A 22,408-nucleotide genomic window follows, 5' to 3' on the forward strand; every position below is an offset into this window, starting at 1 on the left:
CCTCCGCTCGATGTTCCCAGTATCACTCGTTAGTTCCGATGATGATCATCGGCGCTCTACATCTGCCGTGGTCCAAGCAGTCCAAACAGAAGCTGTAATAATTCTACACTTTATCAAACTTAAGATTTGTCAGATCAAAACGCGATTGCTTCATCAATTCACTACTTCCTGAAGCTGCACTCTGAGCATCATGGGAACTGTAGTTCTTTTAGCCATAAATTAGCTGCATCGCTATGTAAGCCGTAGAGTTCAAAGCGTGAAAAAAAGTAGCGGCTTATACACCGAAAATTATGTGTACTAGATCAGTGGTTTTTCACTGTTTTGGTTGTGGGACCCACCATCACCTCAATGATAAGGAGCGACACAAAATCTTTGAACTGGAACATGTTTTTATCCACAAACTCATAATTATTTTAATAAAGAGTGTCTCTAAAGGTTTTCTATTCTGCTCCCGCCTATATGAATATTATCTGATGACATGCTGCTGGATAAACCACTGCAAACGGGTCACGGCCCACTGGTTGCGAACCACCGTACTAGATAATGGGTGGATGATTGCCTGAATGACCAAGTTTGTGGTTCAACTTAATTTCCATTTTCGGGACATGATCGGGCCACCTTCCAACTACCTTGATTTGTGGCAAGATTTGCTACCCACTACCACTTCCTCATTAACTAAAGGGGTTAAGTAATATCCCCGGGAGGAATGCTGTCCCAGCCACCGGCTGTGCTTTAATAGCATTTCTAGCTTTGGTTCTGTGTTCGTGTACAATAGCGTCTGATCTGGGGCACACATAAAGAGCTTTCCACAAAGCCAGCTTAGATATTGAATAAAAATAATAAGCCTCGTCTTTTTAGTTCTTTTCAGTAACATGTGATATTGACATATGACAATATCGGGAAAAATAAAGTATTTTTGTCATTTGTTGTATGTTGTGTGCACTGAAGATAATTGGCAGCACAGATTGCTAATTAGATTCAGTCATTATTAGTAATTGCAGTATCAAAAGTGGCATGCCATTTTTTGGCTATAGCTCCTCAAATGTCAATTTTACGATGCACCAAATACAATATTTGTGTTTATTGACAGAATGCAAATAGTCATGAACAGGAGAGTGTGAGATTAGTGTGTGTGTGTGTGTCTTCTTTACAGACACATGCCTGAACCATGCGTATCCGATTACGCGTCATTTAGCATGTCTTAAGGACTGGGTGCCTGTGTTTACGTACTAGATTAGTACGCTGGCATCATGTGGTTTACTCGAGCTTTGGGAGTTTTTACATTCCTTAACTGTGCATAGATCACGGGTTTATTTTTACATGTATTTTATGCACCATTGACAACTTCAAGGTTAAAATGAAAGTTTGGTTTCACAACAACTAGGCGACAAGTACATAGCAGGTTCTTGACTACACTGTAATAGCAAGCTCAGTCCACATGGGGGCACTGTGCATCCACAATAACACACCTAAAAGTGAGTGCACTGAAACTTGTTCCGTGCGTGTGTGTGTGTGTGTATGTGTGTGTGCACCGGTCATGGTTTTGGCTATATTTGGCTCTGTCTGCATTAGTACACCTCTGTGCAAAATCACTGAGTGGGCGACTGGAGCTCATGATAGCATTTTCCATGATGCACCGTGCAGGGCTGGCATTGACAAATAAGAGTGGCACTTCCTGTCTCCACAGTGTATACAGTGGTGTTTGTATATCCAAACCTCAAACCTATTGCTTTTTATTGCTTGCACATTACTGCAGAGCCCTGCTTTTCGCAGAGGTTACATTCCAGTCCCACCAGCGAATGGCGAAAACCCGCGAGTCATTGATATGCCCTGAAAAATGTAGATTTTTGGCACATGTTCAAAGCTAAATGCTGATGGTAAAAGTGGAGGTAGCAAAGATCAGTTTGTTTGTGATTCCCAGGACATCCTGAACAACCTGCACCCCCCTGGAGCCGGAGAGGTGGACGACGACTCCGATGATGACCTCATGCTGGACATTGACCTCCCAGAGGACAGCGTGCACGGTGAGTCCAGACCCATCATTGACATACACTCGCTTCCAAAACTGACTACAGCCCTCCATTTCCGCCACCATTTTTATGATATACAGTATATCTTCTCAAGGGACAATACGATAGAAAGTAACCTTGACTATACTTTAGAGTAGTCGGTGTACAACTTGTATAGCAGTAGAGGTTTACTCTCCACTGAAAATGACTCGATATACAGCAATTACCAGCAAAGTACACAGTGAACTGCCTGAATGACTCCTACCCAGTTTTTCTAACGCCCACAATCATCAAATGTGAAATCAAGGACCTCAGTTTGCGATAGGACAAACAGGCCAACAGAGGACGCAATGGACCAACACTCCACTGTGAGGGTGCTGTTTGTGGATTTCAGATCTGCATTTTATACAGTTGTACCCCATGAACTGGTTTCAAACCTGAGCAACATCAACACCAGCATCAACACCTCCTCCACTCTTATACTGGGGACACCTCAAGGCTATGCCCTCAGTCCCCTCCTCTACTCCCCCTTTACACATGACTGTTTTTCCATTCACAACAGCAACACCATTGTCAAATTTGCAGACCGATCAGGGATAACAAGGAGTCAGGAGTCTGACTCACGGTGTCATAAATGAAATGGCGCTATAACCATTACACAGCAACTTAAAGGAAAACTGCACTTTTTTTGGAATATTGCCCATCATCCACAATCCGTGTGTGAGATGTGAACACACATGTCTTCTATGAATTCTAAAGATCTAAAAACAGATAAAAACAGAAAAAGATACAAAGAATGCACGTAATGGGATGCACCTATTCCGCCTATAAAAGCCTTCTAGAAAAAATGCATCATTTACATAATGTGACATGCATATTGACCAAGCTGCTGTGACATTGCTGTTGACATTGTTACACTGAAGAACTACGTTATACTGGCGTAGTGACCCCTTGCCACACCACAGCTACTAGCTTCACCACACACTCACTCACAGCACCTCAGTGCCGCGCTCACAATGCAGCAGGCAACTACTGAAAGCTAACACGACATATTGGAGCTGCTGCTGTGTTTTTGCTTTTGAGTTTGGAAAAGTTAACGCTTGGTGTAGCGTTCCTTGCTATGTTGCTGTATGAAATCAATGCGCTCCGGAAGGAAGTTCAAGTATTGCTTAAACTGAAAGTACTGCAAAATACTGTAAGTATTACATGTTATCATGAATGCACCTGATACTACTTCGTCACAGCATGGATATAAAACAATAAACCATAAACCTTGTTCGAGGTTTTTGGAGCTGTTTTAATAGCGGGCGTTGTAGGCGGAATCGGTGTGTGTCATTACGAGCATTAATGAGCTGCCTCTTTTTATCTGTTTTCATATCTTTGAACACAGGACACAGAAGAGAGAAGTGTGTTCATGTTTTGTATTAGGATTGTGGATGATGGGAAAAATAATGGAAAAAAAGTGCAGGTTTCCTTTAACACGCTACAATTAAATAACAACAACAACAAATGGAGGATAATAAATAACTAGAGCAACTTTTTAACAAAACAAGTGCTGCAAAGCTTGCTGGGAAGTGGGAAGCACCCCCAGCCCAGTGAGGGGTGTGATGCCAGCTCCCAGCATGCTTTACCTCCATGCACGTGTGGAAAGCTTTAAGTTCCTCGAAGTCCACATCTCAGCAGACCACCTGGTCCACCGGCATCTCTCATCAGGTGACACGAGCACGTCAAAGACTGTACTTCCTCGGAAAAATGCGTACTGTACGTAAAGCGCAGCTCCCTCAACATTTGCTGATAAACCTCTTGACCTTCTGCTGATCAGGTTGGTTCAGCAGCTGTACTGCGGAGGACAGGGCGGACCTGTAGCAGAGCGGGTGATTGGATCCACACCACCCTCCCTCAGAGACATTTACACTGGCAGACTCTTGCGATAAGCCAGTGGAATTATCGAGAACCTCTCCCACCCCAGACACTCACTTTTCTGCCCACTTCCCTCTGGAAGATGTTACAGGATATTAAAGACTAGAACCAACAGGCTCAAAAACAGCTGCGACCAAACAATACCCAAATGTAAATAAAAATGAAATCTATTATGTACTCTGACATCAGCGTGTTTACAGACATGAACGTGGTTAAAACCAGCTTTCGATCCCTGGTTTCCAAACTTTTCATAGTCGCGTACCCCTTCAGTCATTTGACTTGAAGCCATGTACCCCCTACTCCTGCACACTTAAAAAACAGAAACACTTTTTCTTCTTCATTAATTTGCAATATTGCACATGATTAATTGGTTCATTCATTTTATAGTAAGTAAGCAATTCTGGTTTAAAAGTGTGTATTTTGCATGGTCAAATTTTGATAAAAGTTTTACACGAGCACTGATAAATAGATAAGTATTCATCCTACATATTTATTTTATTTCAGCCGGATGTTAGGAAGCTTACCAAACATGATAAAGCAGTATCCAAAGTACAAAAATACATGCAACCAGCCAGCGCTAAAGCCTCATTTTCGGAGGAATCTTCACATTCTCATCCTGACACGCACACACTGTACATTGACAGGTTTTCACAGCGTGGGGATTGGACCACCAATATAAATGAAACCTTCAAGATAAAACACTCTTAATGCACAACATAATCATCAAACTTACTTACTTACTTGTTCATGTAACTCACACAGAGCAATGAAGAACATCATGCTGTCTCTCCGTCCTTCTTTCTGCTCTGACTATGCGCTCTGCGCTGTGAGGCATTCAGGCCCACTCGTAATTCTGAGCGTTAGGCGCCAATTGTTTTTCATTTATTCACGTTCCCCCTTTGACAATTGGCATACCACAATTTGGGAGCCTAGGACGTAGATTATGTGATTGGAAACCAGTTGCCTCTTGCATTTATCATCTTTGATGAAGCGGTCATCACAGCGAGCGTTTTACGCATCTGCCAGACTCCATGAAGGCTCATGGCGGTGCTCTTAACAACATTAATTAAGAGGAGAAGAAGAGGAAGCTAGAGGGAGGGTTGCCAATGTTTACACCAACCAGAAGACAAATTAAAGCTTCGGACGCCGATTAAAACATTAAACAGAAATGTTACCAACAACACGAAAGGAGCTGTAGACCCTGGAGATTTGTATTTGTATTTGTACTTTATTTATCCCACAGCGGGGAAATTCACTTGTTACAGCAGCAAGCGAGATACGCAAGTGAAGAGTACAGTGTAAAGAATGCATATTGACTACAACATGGTTCAGGTGGTGCAGGTGTTGTAGAGCCTGACAGCGGTCGGTATGAAGGACCTGCAGAACCTCTCCTTCTTACACCGTGGGTGTAACAGTCTGCTGCTGAAGGAGCTGCCCAGGGAAACAACAGTGTCATGTAGGGGGTGAGAGGTGTTGTCCATGATGGATGTCAGCTTAGCCAACATCCTTCTCTCCCCCACTTCCTCCACGGAGTCCAGAGGACCGTCCAGGACAGAGCTCGCTCTCCTGATCAGCCTATTGATCCTGCTCCTGTCCCTGTCCGTGCTGCCCCCTCTCCAGCAGCCCACAGCATAGAAGATGGCTGAGGCCACCACAGAGTCATAAAAGGTCCGTAAAATAGTCCTGCACACACCAAAGGACCTTAGTCTCCTCAGCAGGTGGAGGCAACTCTGGCCCTTCTTGTAGAGGGTGTGGGTGTTGACGGACCAGTCCAGTTTGTTGTTAAGGTGAACACCCAGGAATTTGTAGCTGTCTACCAACTCTATGTCCGCTCCCTGGATGTTCACCGGTGTGAAGAGAGATGTTTTCCCCTGGAAGTTGATGATCATCTCCTTTGTCTTGCTGGTGTTGAGTTGCAGCTGGTTAAGCTCACTCCAGCTGACAAAGTCCATGATGACCGTCCTGTATTCCAGATCATTCCCCTCTGAAACACAACCAACGATGGCTGTGTCGTCGGAGAACTTCTGGATGTGACACTGTGTGGAGTTGTGTGTGAAGTCTGAGGTGTAGAGGGTGAAGAGGAAAGGGGAGAGCACCGTACCCTGAGGGGCACCTGTGCTGCAGAGTACCATGTCAGACACACAGTGACGGAGCCTCACATACTGTGGTCTGTTGGTGAGGTAGTCTATAACCCATGCAGTCAGGTGTTGGTCTACTCCCACACTCTCCATCTTCACTCTGAGTAGTGACGGCTGGATGGTGTTAAAGGCACTGGAGAAGTCAAAAAACATGACCCTCACAGCGCTCCCACTGTCCTCCAGGTGTAGCAGTGATCTGTGCAGCAGGTAGATCACTGCGTCGTCTACGCCGATCCGAGTCATGAATAATTTATTCCAAACTTGTGAGGTTTTTTTACTGACTCACAGGTCCTTTAACTCGTTCACTTACTCACCCTAGCTATTGTTCGTTAAATTACAGAAGGACACCAGTTAACATGTCACTAATTGTGCATCTTTTACTCTAATTTCTGCGTCACAGACTCGACAAAATGAACGATTCACTCGCTAAACCTGTGAGTTTCACTTATCACGGGTGCTTGACGCAGACTTGAGTTTCACTCACTCACGAGTACTCGACGAAGTTTCAGGAAGTTGAGTGTCTTTCTCTTCCCTCTCTTGTCCGTCTGCACCGCCTGATTGGATGTAGACCGTTATCAATCTCCTTTGTCTCCTGTGTCATTGCTAGCTTGTTTGCTTGCTAGCTTGTAAGTGAATCTTCGGTTGGAAGGTGGAGGACTGCAACAGGAGGAATACCGCAGCAATATCTTTTAACAAGGATACAAAAACGCTACAGTACAGCGGAAAGGCCCAGTCACGTGAGTGAAATACGTGTGAGTGACTTAATAATTTCTTCAGTCCGACCTGTAGGTTGAGCATTAAAATTCAAACAAACTTTTTTTGAGAGTGTTTAAACAAGAGAGAAATGTGAGAAAATGTTATTGCCTATATAATAATTACATAAAAAAGTCTATAATAATTGTAAAAAATGAAGTTGGCTACTTCTCGGATTTCACTTATTGCGGGCTATTTTGGGAACCTATCCCCCGTGATAAATGAGGGAACACTATACCTGATTCATTTCAGTGAGTGTCTCAAAAGGACTCAAGTCAGTAAAAAGAATCGAGTTTTGCCATCACTATTAGACCCGATTCTTCTGTGGCATCTGTTGGCATGTAGCATCCTCTTCCTCGACCTGCGTAGCTATACAAGCTGAAATGACCGCAGTCACCCCCTAGTGTATCGGAGGGACACCGCATTTGGCTCGCCATCGAATTAGAGCGAGTGCACGTAAACTGGGATGTCACATAGAAGTGTGAGAAATGGAGAAACTGAATTATTTCGGGAATCCGGCTATTTTAGTGCGTGTAAACATACTGATTGTGAAGCACAGCATGATTCCCATACCTTCATGGCACTTTTTCAACATGACTATGAGCCCAAAAACACCTCCAAGATGACAAGTGCTTAGATAGAATAGAAAGAAAGAAAGACGTATGTTTCTTTGTCACTTGTACAAGCAGGTCTGTCACTTCATATTTCCAGCAGTGTGCTTCCACGGCTTATTACGGCTTGATCAAATCCCCGCTTCTTTTGGCTCGGCAACATCTGTTTAAATGCTGTTCCCATCCATTGTGATGTCTGTGCGCTTGCACAAGAGTTATTTATAGGCTGTTTATCCTGCTTGAAATGACAGCTCGCTAGCAAACCTGCATGGAAGAGGATGATGCCAGCTGTCTGAGAGTGTCGCTGCACGCCGATGAAACACACACATGCATGTGCAAGCAGCATCAGCAGACAGTGTGATTGCCTTGACAGTAGTAACAAGGTGATTACTTCTGCGCTTCGCTACCACTGTGACGTCACGCCTATTGTCTACTTGTCTTTATCGCTTCCGTGAATGTCATCAAATTCCCGTCTCTTTTATAAAGAAGCGAAATGGGCTTAATTGTATGTGCTCAAGGTAATCAGGTCATGTTTGATTGTGCTGGCAGCTTTATTATGGATTGATCAGATAGCAGTGTGTCACATACAGTGTATATGAGGGAATGAATGGAGGTTTAGAAATGTTGACCTCAGCCGTCATGAATTTTAATGACTTGTGTGAAGATAATTCACACTTGTCAGCACTGAAACAAACTAGATTAGCAATTCTTGGCCCGGGTTGTTTATTGTGCTGAGCTTGATGCGGAATGTCTGTGACACATCCCGGCTTGCTATGTATGACAAGGGCTCCTTCAGTGGCACAAAACCTAATATACACGGGTCACTTATGCTTCCACGCACGCACAAGCTAAACATGGTGAACGGCTTCTTAAGAAATCAGAAAATATTTTGAGGAAAGATGTACACAGTCGTCCCTCGCCACATCGCACTTAGAATTTGTTTTTTTTTTAATATACTGCATATAATAATAAATAATCACTGTTTTGTGGTTGACTACGGCCTATTATTAGTCAAAAATATGCATGTTTAAACTAATGTTAGGTAAAATTTAGTTTCAATGACTAATTGAACTAAATTATTAAAGTACCTCGCATAACGTAAACCTCCATTTACATAAATTCCACTGAACGTAAAGAATTTATGTAGTAAGTTTTGTAAGTTTTTGCATCATATTACGTTAGCAATTCCATATAACGTAAAGCGTCTTTTTGTTTTTTCCGATCAACTTTATTAATGCCTTACAAATTACACTAACAGTGTATCAAACCATGGGCATTGAAAAATAACAGTTGGATAACAAAAACACAAAATAAATCACACAGAAATCGAGATTAAAGAAATAAAAACGTAACAGAAAAGTGATAAATAAAAAAAAAAAAAATAAATAAATAAAGATAATAATAATAATAATAATAATAATAATAATAATAATAATAATAATAATGAATAATAATAATTAAAGTAAGTTACACCAGGGGACATGAGCAATGAAAATTAAATTGCATTAAGGATATTGACGTGGGAGCACAGATTTATTTATTTATTTATTAGCAGAGGATATTGATTTGAAGGACAGCTTCAGTTCTTTCATGAAAACATAAAAATGGGGTTTCACTTTGGCAAATTTAAAGTCGGTGCAAGGTTGTTTTTTTTTTTTTAAAGTCGGTGCAAGTTCAGACTAACAGAGTACTGTACACTTGGTGACGCCTTTCAGTTTTATTCATTTACAGGAATCTTATTTATTACCTTATTTTATATCGGAATGTTACTCTACTATGTTTATGCTAATGTTTTCTTATATTTTCCCACCATATTTGGTGGACTCTGAATATTTTGAAAGGCCAAAGGGGTGAGTTTGGGAATATCTTGGAATGGATTAGGCTATTTACATGTATTTTACGCTTCGTATAACATAAAAACCCTATAACATAAAGGTTCTTGGAAGGGATTATTTACGTTGTAGGGGCGTCTACTGTATAAGGCATTCAGAAAACACATTGAAAGACATGTTGATATGTACACTGATCACTAGGTGTCAGTAATGTTACATTAGCCACCGCAAGAAGTCTTAGAAGTAAAAAAAAACAAAAAAACAACAACAAGGCACTCTCCCAATGCTAACATGTCTGAGCCTATATTATGTTTTATTTATACCTTATATGCCTACTAATACGAGTGGAAAGGTGATTGTGGGGTGTTTTTTCACGTCTAGAGGGCTCTAGTAGTGTTAAAAATTGTATTTAGAAGGTTGTAAATAGGTCTTCTATGCTCTAACTACAAAAATATTCCATCTATAAATAAGGAATTGTACTTCACGGAAATTCACGTACAATGATCTGGAACCAACTAACCACGATAAACGAGGAATTACTGTACTTCATCTTGAATATAGAGGAAAAACGACTTACTATACAATTCCAGTGCGATATCATTTGGAGCAAACCAGCAGATGCATAGAAATGAAAAGAAATTTTAAAAGTACACTAAACCAAAGAACATTTTAAGAAATGCAAATACAGAGAGTCCCCGGGTTACGTACGAGGCTCGTTCCTAGACTGATGTAAGTCAGTTTTCTTATGCCTAAATGATATCATTTTACCTAAATAACTCCTAAGCCACTCACTCACACTGGCCACAGAACACATGAAGGAAGTATAAAATACAGTAATAAAACACTGCAAGATAACGCTAATACTAGAATTAAACGTAATGCAGGGGGTGTTTCCAGGCGTGGGAGACAGGTTTGTTGGGAGGAGCAAGGCTCAATAATGAGACCACTGCACTGCTTATGCAGTTATCACTATCCATTTCATAGCAGCAGATCCTTTCACATGTTCAAAGATACCATCTTTATCCTTCATGATGGTCGCCGCTTTTCAGCAGCTTGGACTGGACATGCAGCCCCAAGAGAAATTCACATTTCCAGCAGCTTTACAAAGAAGGCAACACAGGGAAAATCCAGTACTGGAAAAGGCAACATAACCTTAAGCGTATAGCCCTAATGGGCCAGCATAGCGCAAAAAGTAAGCAAGTGTTTGGAAGAACACACGTTATATGCATCATTTCATTAGATGCTGTACTGCCACAAAGGTTGAAATGTCCTGTTTGTATTTATACAAGTCCACAGGTGTAGTCATTTACCTTTGTGGTAGAGCTAGTAGGGGCTGCAGACAGGCTGCACTGTTGAATTGGATACCATTAACGCTGAGAGGCTGTTTTGTCTGCCCTCACTGATATCACCAAAATGACCTCATAAGTGAATCAACACTGACCCGAACATGAAGTGAATGGTATCATATTCCTGAGTGTTTTGTTGGAATGTGTTGCAGATGGTGCTGCTACTGTCGGTAAGCTTCATAATATTGTCCTTAAGACTGGAAGCAGTCAGAGACAAGCTCACTCCCAAGGAATGTAGGAATTTGACTGGTAGCCACGTCCCCTTCCTAGTCCTTTTTGGGAAGTGGCCGTATTTATAGCTCTGTGTGACAGGGCAAGCACGGGGAAAGCGAGACCAAACCCAACCCACGAGGCCGGCCCTGAGCGTACGGATCGGGAAGGCTGTTTGTTTTGCCTGCAGAGCCTCCGCGGGCCCTCCCTTGCTCTGTCCTTTATTTCCTCCCTCCCAAAGACACCCCGACTCTGCCTCACAACAAGAAGAAAAGGACAGCCCAAATCGGAACCGGATGATAGGCCTGCATGTGGCTTTTTTTTCTCCTAAACCTAGCTGTCAGGTCTTGTGGATGGGTTAGAGGCCCCCCAGTTTCCCCTTTGCGTGGACTCAAAGCTGCAGCAGCAGTCCCTTCTTCTTGGGGAGTTCCCAGAAAAACAAGCCTGACAACATAGACAGGACCAGCCAGGGTGGACCTGGGATCTCTGGACATTTTTCTCCATTCTCCTATTCATGGACCTCCCTTACTTGGACTACATTCCTGTTGTTTGGCTTCCTTAATGATTTGGATTGTGCACGTTTCCAGGAATGTAAGGCCTGAGTATGAAAGGAGCTGCCTGCTTCAGCGTTGCGCGGTGACACATTGGGTAAAGTATTTTAAGCAGCAGCATTATTATTACTTTTTGTTGTTGTTGTTTTTCCCCTGTCTTCTTTTCCCCGCTTTTCTGGAAGGGAGGTCAGCTTCTGTTATTTGTCAGTTTTTGCCGTAGCCATGGTTCAGTTTCCAAATACTCTCTGTGCACATTTATTTGGAAATGACTGGATTGTTTGCATTTGATGTTGTCGATAGAGAGAGAGAGAGACAGAGAGAGTCAGGAGGGAGATGGAAGGGATTGAAGATTTTGAAAGGCGCACATTTTATTCATCGGCACATCGTATGATGAAACGTTTGTGTTGTGTGTGCCTGCGTGAAAAACAAATTCCTGCCTACCTTCTTTGCATGGCACATCTCATCTTTCACAAACAAGCCGTTTGCAAGCAGACAGGCGCAGTTTTCTGCATGTACACCCCTTCGCTCTCTAATGTTTGTAACTTGTGCTTCTAGATGCGGACAGCATGTCAAACGGCGAAAGCACAGCCCGTCGGCAGGGACAGCGGCGTAAGCATCAACGCTGGAGTGGACCTGATGGCTTCGATGGACGGTTGGTTGCCCATTTAGTAACCCCCCCCCAACACTGTGTGTGCGATATTAAGCCACATGTCCACCAAGCGGCTCATACGGTACGGTACGGTACGGTATTTCTTTCTAGTCTTCTCACAGGCTTGAGGGCACCTCATGTGGTCGTGGGGGGCTCACGCTGGTGACCCCTGGGCTATATGATATGAAAGGGGAATCATAACATTTAGACAAAAACATGTTTGACTTACGTATTCAAAATCAGGCGCCTGATTTAAGGAGACTTTGGGTGTGAGAGCAGCTTGATGGAGCTCCAGCAGGACCCCAGGCAGTCGGCACATCCAGTGTCCTTCACCACCGCCGCCTGCCAGCCATCCAGTCCAATGAATCCAACCACTTTTTGGGCTATCCGCCTTAGACCTCCGACTGCCACGAACACACGGGTGCATGTCCGATGATAACATCACAAGCCGCAAAAACTCACCACACCCTGCCAAGTGCCCGCCCCCCAAATCCCGCACCAAACTAAAGCTCTTTAAGGCGCCGCCTCGGCGAGATATTTTTTGTTGAATGTTTTGCAGGGTGCAACACTGCAGCCATGCTTGTTTTGGCTTTGTGAAGGGAAAGTGGGCGGGAGATGGTCGCTATAGGCTGGGTGCTGCAGTGGGGGCGGAGCTGATCGGCGAAGGTGATCGGTGATAAAAAGCGAGTATCAGCATCTGCCGATACCGTGCTTTTTCACGGAAATCTTGACATGAAATAACACCCCTGTGGTCAGCTATACATAATTATTACCCAATATCAGAGAGTATAAGCGGTATTAGACATAAATAAGATAACAGACTCACACGTTAACAGTTCCTTGTTGTTATTCTCTGGACAGTGTCCTTCCTGCGGTGGTCATTGTCTCACCAATGGATTGCAATGACAGCTTTAAATGGCTTTACACTCATATTACTCAATATACTAGACGTAATAACAGTAAATGAGCCATTTAAGATGTAAATAAAACTCCCTAAGGGACCTTGTTGGCGAGCGGACATTTATACATGTGCAGTCATACATGCACAAAACAACGCAAAGTAATTATAAATTATGAATTTTAGCAAAACATTTTGACCAAAACAAAATCTTAATAAAAACTGGTACGTATGAAAACCTAGGTTTGACTCTAATGACAATAGAAATAGTCAGTTCCACGGTCAAACTGTGGTCATCATTCAACTTTATGAATTGTACCACAAGCACTGCACAGGCAGTTTAGCATTAGTAATTATTATCATGACCACTGTACAAACAGCAAGGCAGTCCAAGTCAGAGGTGTCAAAACTTTTATTTATTTATTTATTTATTTATTACCAGCGAGGTTTGTATACAGAAAAATGTTGCCATCTGCTAGACTGTCTGAATAAAACATCCACATCTTAGCTTTGTGTTTAGCTTCATTCTTTCCTTGCAAAATATGTCGAGGGCCAATTAAAAAAAGAGCTGTTGGCTGCACTTAGGCCACCCCTGTTGTATTGTGCGTATACTTCACGTAACTTCCAAGAAAAGCCAAAGAACAAGCAAAACTGGCAGAGTCAATCATTTGATGATCTGTCTTGCGTGACCTCACAGGACGGCGTGCGTTTGTGTGACTTTCAAGACAACATTTTCAAAATCCTGTCTTTCAAGGCTCCACTGCACTCGGAAAAACCAGGGCTCCCCTTGACAGCCTTTTTGTCTCATCTCTTCCAGGGCACATTTCTTCCAGCACTATGACAGCCTCAAATCTTCAAAGATGCCATCACAGGCCGCCCCCTCTGAAGCGACGCGGCAGGGCTTCACTGCCATGCTGGATGAACTCTCGCTGGAACACATGAGCCAGGACTGCAGCTCGGTCAAGAAGCAGCTGCTCAGGCTGAAAAACCTACTGCAGGTACGACCCATGCATTCCATGATTCCATTACCTTCTGACTGGCTTTTGTGTGCGTGACTTAATGCACACCTGCGTTTTTGGCTTGCTTGTGTGTGCCCGTATGGGAAAACGATCAATTAATGAGCCTATGGAGGGAGACCGTGACAGGGAAGAGGAAGAGTGAGATCAAAGATGTTGGCTTTATATAGCGAGTGTGCTTTGCTGCTCGCTTTCCTCTTCCTAAACTAACTTCCTCCATTGCGTTAAAATACCCAGTAGAAGATTGTACTGTACACTGTGTTTCTAAAGGTCAGCAAACAATACTCAGGTAGGCTGTAGTGTATGATGGTCCCAAAAGGCTTCATTTTGGACAACATACTTGCATTACGGGCCGCACGGTGGTCTAGTGGTTAGCACGTTGGCCAATACAGGAACAGCCTGGAGATCGGGAAGACCTGGGTTTGATTCTCCCCTGAGCATTTCTGTGTGTGAAACCCCGTGTGCGCGTGGGTTTTCTCCGGGCACTCCGGCTTCCTCCCACATTCCCAAAAACATGCAGGTGAGGTTAATTGGCGACTCTAAATTGCCCATAGGTATGAATGTGAGTGTGAATGGTTGTTTGTCTATATGTGCCCTGCCATTGGCTGGCGACCAGTCCAGGGTGAACCCCGCCTGTTGCCCGAAGTCAGCTGGGATAGGCTCCAGCATGCCCCCGCGACCCTAATGAGGATGAAGCGGTATAGAAAATGGATGGATGGATACTTGCATAACACTACTGTGGGACATCTGAGACTTATTTACAGTTTTTCTCCATTGGGTTGGCTCATTTCTTGAAAGAGAAATTACATTTTCAAAACTCTTAAGATCATTTGGCCAAACAGTTGTAGAGTTCAGCAGAGCACTATAGCTCACTTGCAAAAGCTCATATCTCTCTCCAAAACTTCTCATGCTTCAAAGCTAACTCAGTTCCCATATAAATAGTCAGTACCACCAAAATGAAAAGATCCTTCTCAAAGATCCTTTGGCTCATTCCCTGAAACAGACCACACGTTCTCAACACTCTTGGTTCTTTAAGCAAAATGAACTTGGACGGTTCAGCACAACACCGTGGTTCACCTGCAAAAGCTCATATCGCTCCTAAAACACTTCACTCGTGTCCAAACTACATTTCTTTTCCATATAAGTGATCAGTGCCCCTAAAATGCATTATGCATCTTTGGCATTATGTAAGTACCGCAAGTCAAAATGTTTCAGTTTTTTGTCACTATGGACCACTGAAATATCCCTAATGTCCACCTCTCAGTGTAAGCCCAGTCATTCATTGACGGTGCTTACTGTACTCGTTTTTTTGGTCTAGCTAATACAGTATAATTGTGTATAAAACTGAAAATAACAATTAGATTTTAGATTTTACGGTAACAATAGCATCCGAGGTCTGACATCACTCATACTGCCGAGGAAATTGCAATTATTTTTATTCACAAAAATAAAGTAACTTCCATATATCAGAGTAATAAGAGCATGTGTTTAGTGTAACATACTGTAATAGCAACAAAACAATAGGAAAAGGATGTTGCCTACAGTACTGTAAATAAAGCTGGAGTTTCACAACTGACTCTTCTTTCCTGGCCGCTATCCTCACACTCCCTCTCCTGGACATCATCCTTGCCTTCCTGAGCTAATCAAATAATCAATTCATCCAACGATCCAAGAGATTCATATATGGCATCCATGGTATTACACTATATTACTGACTCATTTTGACAATAGAACAGATTATTGTGCACGTGATGGCTTATACGATGACATGGTGCCGACATGAGAACAACCATTAGACCTGAGACTCCACCATCAGCTTAGATCAACAAGATCTATTCAATTGGAAATTGTGCTAAATGTGGGTTAACTGTACTAACTGCAGCGACCTGGACTTCACCATTTGCAAAGATGGTCTTAGACATTGAGACATTTGTACTCAGACTCATTTGCACTCAGACATTTGTAATTTGGTGAAATAGATACAGTAAAATAAAAGGATACGGGGGCCACTTTGATGTTTTACATGTAAACCAAGCCGTGTAGATACAGTATGCTAACAAGTTCTACATTATATACTGTATGTTTACAGAAACAGCTGCATCTCAGCTTTGTGTTATCGGTGACGTGTGTCATTACTTTTTCCCAACTGCTTGTTTTTCATTTTGACTTTTTCATTTTTTTTTTGTTTTCTTCTTCAACACTGTGACTTTATTCTCGTAATATTTTGACTTTATTCTTGTAACATAACAACTTTTTCTCGGACTAATTTTCCAAAAATCGCAACTTTCTTTGTTTTGTTACTAGTAAATGATTGCAGAAATTCCTCATGATGTTACGATGTTATGCTCATGTTTTTGTCATAATATTACAATTTTTTGTATTAATATTATGACTTTATTCTAATATTTCTACTTTATTTTATTTTCACTAAAATATATGCTCTTTTTTCCCCATTTTTCTTGTTGTTTTTGTTAGTTTTCTTGTTTAACTGTATGTTTAAAATGTGTCCAGGGCCGATGTAAAAAGAGTTGTGGGTCACAAATGGCCCCGGGCTGCACTATGGACACACCTGGACTAAATGCTGTAAAGTTACAGTGGCACAGGCAACACAATAGGGGTGCATGTTTTGGCAAATTTCACCCTGTTGTGTGCAGCGGTTCAGGAGTAGAAGAGTTACTTTCCACATCCTGAGAGGTAATTTGTCAACCTAATAAATTGGCTCGTGAGCTTACTCTGCATACAGAAGATAACCTCTGATCTGCCTTCTGGCTAAAAAAACAACAACATGCAAATGCATGACTGCGTGTATTCAAGCAACTAGTTGACATTTATCCTTCATTGTGAAGTAAATGCGTTGAATGTTGCAAGAATATACTCGGAGATTCCGCCTGGGGTGGGGTGTGTGCTGCCGGTGGCTGGCCGTACAAGGCCGAGCAGGGAGTGAACGTGTGAAGGAGTAAAATTATTCCACCTCACAACATTGCTCTTGAGGCGTGCCTAAGGCAACTGTCATTGATTGTGCTCACCGTGTACTTTGTGCGTTGTTGTGTGTTTTCAGCTTGAGGATACAGACTCGCCAGCAGCAGATGTTGCTGAGGAGATTGAAAGCAAGACCAACACTACGTCCCAGGTAGGAAAATATCTTGATTTTTGTTTTCTTTAACGGCTGTATGAGCTGTGCCGTATATTGGAGTATATGTAAACGTGTGTGTCTGTAGTTTGAGGAGCTGCTGAAGGAAGTGAACATGCTGAGAGAAGAAGTGAGGACAAGAGACAAGACCATTGTTCAGCTCACTCTGCAGTGTCAGCAGCTGCAGCGGCAAAAGCGGGAGCAAATGGTAAAATTCGGAGGAACTCTTGACTGTTTATGACTGGAACGTTCTAGCTGTCTAAAGCTCTGTTTTGTTATTCATTTTAAACAACTCTTAGAAAGGAACTCATACAGAAGGAAAGCAAAATCAAGTACATTAACAAATATGGACGTGCGAATGTTTGGAAAGTTGAAGTAAAAGTAAAACTGGCTGTTGACAGCGACTCGTGGTGAGGTTCAACTCCTTTTGGAGTGTTTTTTTATGTTAATACAGGTTGGTCAGTATGAGCATAACAAGAAAAATAATTCACTTAGCACATGCACCTTATCCTTCTCGAGGAAAAGCTCTGATATTTAGTTATTTTATTACTTTGTTATGCAAATAGCTCTTCAAAGCATTCAAAATAATGCAACCAAAGTATCGCTGAATTGACTTTTTTACTACACAGCATGACCAACAATATTGTTTGGCTTTTATAACAAGCCCCTGTGAGTCATGTCCCTAATCCAATAAAAGTCCCTCCAATTAAAGAAAAAATTGTAAAAAATGGGCGAGCAAAATACTTTTAGGGTAGGACTAATCATTTGACATTCTTATAGATCAATTTGTGGTGTGATTTAGAATATATGACTGAAATGATTTTTTAAAGAAACTCTCTTCTACACAATAGTAATAATTTATTGACGGTCCGTAGTATAAACAATGACAGTCTGCTGTGTGGTGTATTTGTCAGACAAGTAATGGATACAAATAATAGATAATATGGATGAAAATACACATGGTTGCATGATGGTAAAATGAAACACTGCGTTGGTCCTAAATGGGGGTGGACATGCAAGACCACTGCCTACCAGTAACCTCCGTTCTGTCTGCTTTAAGTTACCTCCATCTGCAGCCTAACGCTCATTAGTGCCTTGAAGAGACTCCCCTTGTGAACCGAACAACCGTACGCCCGACTGACATTATTCAAATCCACCGCCGCGTCCACAAATACCAAAATGTCAAAACGAGGCCTTCCTCTTTTTTGCCGCCCGCCACATGCAAGCCTCCCAATTAGAGCTACCACCTACCCAGCTGGGTCTTCAGTCCCGCACAATATTGCTGCAGCCTCGCCCTCAACAGACAAATAGGAGGAGGAATGGCATTATTGGATATGGAGGCAGACAGGGAGTTAAAAGAAAATATATAGCATATTCTGATTATATTGGCTTCTGCATCCCGAGGTGAGAACCTACCACCTACCTTTGGGGAAAAATACAATTTTTTTTTATTTTTTTGGCAGGGCTGTTTCAAATTGCCTGTCATCCCCTGCAAAAAAGCTTGTTTATTTGGCCTTGAAATTGGCTGCATCAAGTTTCCACTAAAGCTGGCATAAAACTGTGACTTCCTGTCTGTTTCGTGCCGCAGAGCCAAGTTGTTGAGTCTGCAGCTTTGCCACGCAAGATGTGAGATTTAGAGCCACCCTCTTCAGCCCCGTCGCCACAAAATTGCTTACCAGATGATTCATTATTTGATTAATAAGCTACTGTTGTGCTTCAGCAACTAGTAACAAATGTTTTCATCCGGATGTGAGCAAACTACTGACACATTTTAAATGACAATCTTGCCAATTCAGTCATTTCCACAAGGTTTGTCAATTTTAATAACTTTTTTCAACATCTGCACAGTATTGTTAGGTCCCCTATACCGTGTTCCCTCATTTATTGCGAGGGATAGGGTCCCAAAATAGCCTGCAACCGCATAACTGATGGCTGGCTTCATCTGCCTTTTGGTTGCAGAACGTTTCGTCGACATTGTGGGTTTTTTCAGGGAGAAAATTTGCAACCATTCTGCGTTCAGAGTCACACACGGCTATCTTCGTCTGTTTCTTCTATTGTTTACAGTATTGGTGGTTAGCAAACAGCTCACCCCTTTAGCTAGTTTGCTAGCCATGACCACAACAGCAGACGGCACGAAGGAGTTTAATTGACAGTGGTCTACAGCCAATCAGGATGCAGAAGAAAATGGGCGGTGCAGACAGAAGAGAGAGAATATTAAGAGATACCGCCACCTCGTGATAAAGCACAGAACTACAACACTCAACTTCCCACAATGCTGTAAAAAAAACAAAAAAAACACTAAAATTTAGCGAGGGAACACTGTAGAGCAAGTGTGACCTTTTAGTGTTGTTCAAACCGTAGTATGTGTCCCAAGAGCCTGTTTTGGAACACCAAACGTGAGAGAAATCTATCATGTCTCTCACAAAACATAGTTGCGCCTGTTTGTGAAACCTTGAAGGAAAAACCTCCTTCCTCATGGACACGACACCAAGAAAAGCCCAAGAAAAAACAAAAGAACAAGCTTTGCTACACATCTTAAAACTTTTATTACCACATTTAAAGGTCGCCTATCATTCAAAACTGACTTTTTATTGCTGTTCTAACAGCGATATGTGTTTCTAGAGCCTGCTTGTGAGCACCAATCTTGAGAAAAATCCATCGTCTCACTTTTTTGCTCTTTTTTTGAGAGAAGAGGTGTGAGAGGTTGCCACTTTTCATGACCTTATGACGGAAAAACTTCCTTCCTCATCAACACGATAATGCCTTTGACCCGCCCCTGCTTCGATGAGCCCGGTCCGCGAATACGCTCAAGAAAAAGAAGAAAAAAAAAGGCAGGCTTTGCTACACATGTTAAAACAAAGCCTGGAGTGCCTTAAGAACCACATTTAAAGGTCCCTGTTTATGAGCACCAATACTGAGAAAAATCTATCATCTCACTCGTTTGCTCCACTTTTGAGAGAAGAGGTACGTGAAGTTGTGACTTTTCATGACCTCATAAAGGAAAAACCTCCTTCCTCATTGACACGATAATGCCTCGGACCCGCCCCTAGCTAGATGAGACCACCCTGTGTACATGTAGACAGCTTTGGGGAAAAAAAGGGGGCAGGCTTCCCTGCACATTTTAAAATCAAACATGGATGTTTACCAGTCACAGACATGGGAGCTCTGCTTTGCTTTGATTATTTAGTTTTTCTTCGGCAAATAGGCTAACCTAGCATGATGTTACTGTCAAAATGTAAGTGTAATGCAGTGGCAAGTGGTGAGGTTCATGGCTGGTGAGGCACTGACTCTTTGTTTTTTTTTAATGTTAATGCCGTCTGTCCCTGTTGCTCGCACTAGCAGGGCAGCTGCACGCTGTATTCGTAAACTGCATGTACACAGCCATTCCGGGGCAGAATGAACATATTTCTGGTTTAACAGATTAACAGATTAGAATGAAATTTCATCTGCATGTAGATATTAAAGTGCATTTATATTCTGCATACCTTTTTATCTTGTCCTGAAGCGCAGATCCATGAGTTTGAAAGTCTTAAATTTGGATTTCACTTCTAGGCTATGACTCGATGTGGTCCAACACTCCGATACGAAACTGATGAGGAAGAAGTAATATACGTGACAAACATGTAAACAATGAAAAATACTTCTAATATCTTACGCAGATCCTGTCTTGGAAATAATTCCAAACCAGACATAACGTTAGTCAGGCACGGAGCGAGCAAGCTTTGTTATTAGCTACCCACGGTTGTTTACGTGCTTCACGACGAGGTTTGATGAGGTCATTTTTTGCGCGCCGTAAAATGCGGGAGCCCGTAGACCTCTATACAGTATTTTTTTAAATCAGTTTTCATTCTAAGGAGAAAACCCGATACCGATATTGACTGTTGTCCGATAATATCGGTGGCCCGATATTATCGAACATCCCTCGTAAAAAGTGAATAAAGTGCACAATAGCACTTAATTGAAGCAACGCAGCTCAATAAAGCACAACACAGACTCAGAAAACGGCATATTTCCATTGGGGCTTACTAAAGGCACTTTTAAACTGTAAATTCCAGCATCAGGGCTCCATTTTGGACAACCTCCAATACACTATTGTGTGACCTATGACTTTGGTGAAAACCACTATCATATGGGACCTATCAAGTCCCTTTTTAGACAAATGTAGACTATACTGATTGGTGATTACTGTCTACAATGTGTGTGTGGGTGGTTTCTCGGCCGTGTTTTTAACATTCTAATACACCCACTTGACCTCAGCTTGGCATGGGAGTGCTTTGTTAAAAGTAGCACAGACTGAACAGCATATCGAATGAAGAGATTTCAGGCTGTACATTATTTAACAGAAGAGTTTAGATTGGCCTCATTCCACTCTGGCTGTTAAAAACACCATAGACGCCTGCTTTGAGTTGTACTAGATTTAAAGATTATCGCTTGCCTCTTGGCAGCGCAGCAAATTATGACTGAGGTTGAAATTCAATATAATAGTCCACCATTCATGTTGACTTCCTGTTTGTTTCCATTCATCATCGCCCCTTCAGCTCGCTCAAGGACGGCAAGTGCGATGCCAGTGCCACCAGCAGAGGACGCCATCCATGCTACGACAGCCCGCCGACAAGCGAACGCAGCACCGCTATGACAAGGCCACCCAGACACACTGGAGACCTCCCAACCACTCCGTGAGTCCGACCAGGTGTACCTTTAATTAAAAAAAGAAAAAAAAAAAAAGAAAAAAAAATCTCCGTAATCATCAACACAAGGCTGAATCACTCATCTAACCTGCCAGCTTCCTGTGGGGCGACGACCACCGGCAGGAGGACATTTTATGAGCTTGTCAGCTGCCTTGTCACTCTGCCTCACACTTTTAATAGCTAGGGCGGGTTGGGAGGCAAGTGGTGAGTGGTGGAGGGACGGAAAAAAAGATGGAGGAAGTAGAAGGAATGGATAGAGCCGTCATGATCCTGTAATTGGAGCAAACGCCCTCCTAAACAGTCAAGTCACCCTCCAAGGGCTGGACTGGGCAAGCTTCCTAACCACAGTAGCACCCTGCCGTGTGCTTTTGCTGTTGTCATGGCAACCATCTTATTCTTCCCAATCGGCAGCAGCATCCTCCTCGCCTGCTGTGTCCTGAAGTGATGCACATTCATTAACCCTTAAGAGGTCCTTAAAAAAACACACACACGTTTTACCCTAATGACAAAAAAAACATGTTCGCTTCTCAAAAACTGCTATAAAAATGTCATAAAATGAATATTCTATTACACTTTAAATCAGTGATGCTTATCTTAACTACTTCAGCCAGACATGTAAATATCAAATATGAATTATATTTGTGGTCTTTTAAAGGT

The 22,408-nt window shown here is 42.4% G+C and overlaps 1 protein-coding gene across 11 annotated transcripts in view; it reads left to right on the plus strand.

Annotated features, from left to right (window-relative positions):
* Positions 1 to 22,408, plus strand: part of ccser2a (coiled-coil serine-rich protein 2a) — a 91,896-nt gene that overhangs the window by 25,763 nt on the left and 43,725 nt on the right. For all 11 annotated transcript variants that reach the window (XR_008573694.1, XM_054799061.1, XM_054799057.1 and 8 more), the window contains 6 exons: positions 1,922 to 2,024; positions 11,926 to 12,022; positions 13,735 to 13,915; positions 16,992 to 17,063; positions 17,152 to 17,271; positions 21,602 to 21,739. Coding sequence is in view for 10 of the 11 variants with exons in the window: in XM_054799061.1 (XP_054655036.1) it covers positions 1,922 to 2,024; positions 11,926 to 12,022; positions 13,735 to 13,915; positions 16,992 to 17,063; positions 17,152 to 17,271; positions 21,602 to 21,739 (711 nt within the window). In the remaining variant the exon portion in view is untranslated. The remainder of the gene's footprint in view (positions 1 to 1,921; positions 2,025 to 11,925; positions 12,023 to 13,734; positions 13,916 to 16,991; positions 17,064 to 17,151; positions 17,272 to 21,601; positions 21,740 to 22,408) is intronic.

The sequence above is a fragment of the Dunckerocampus dactyliophorus genome, chromosome 14 (assembly GCF_027744805.1).
Source record: "Dunckerocampus dactyliophorus isolate RoL2022-P2 chromosome 14, RoL_Ddac_1.1, whole genome shotgun sequence".
Classification (NCBI taxonomy): domain Eukaryota; kingdom Metazoa; phylum Chordata; class Actinopteri; order Syngnathiformes; family Syngnathidae; genus Dunckerocampus; species Dunckerocampus dactyliophorus.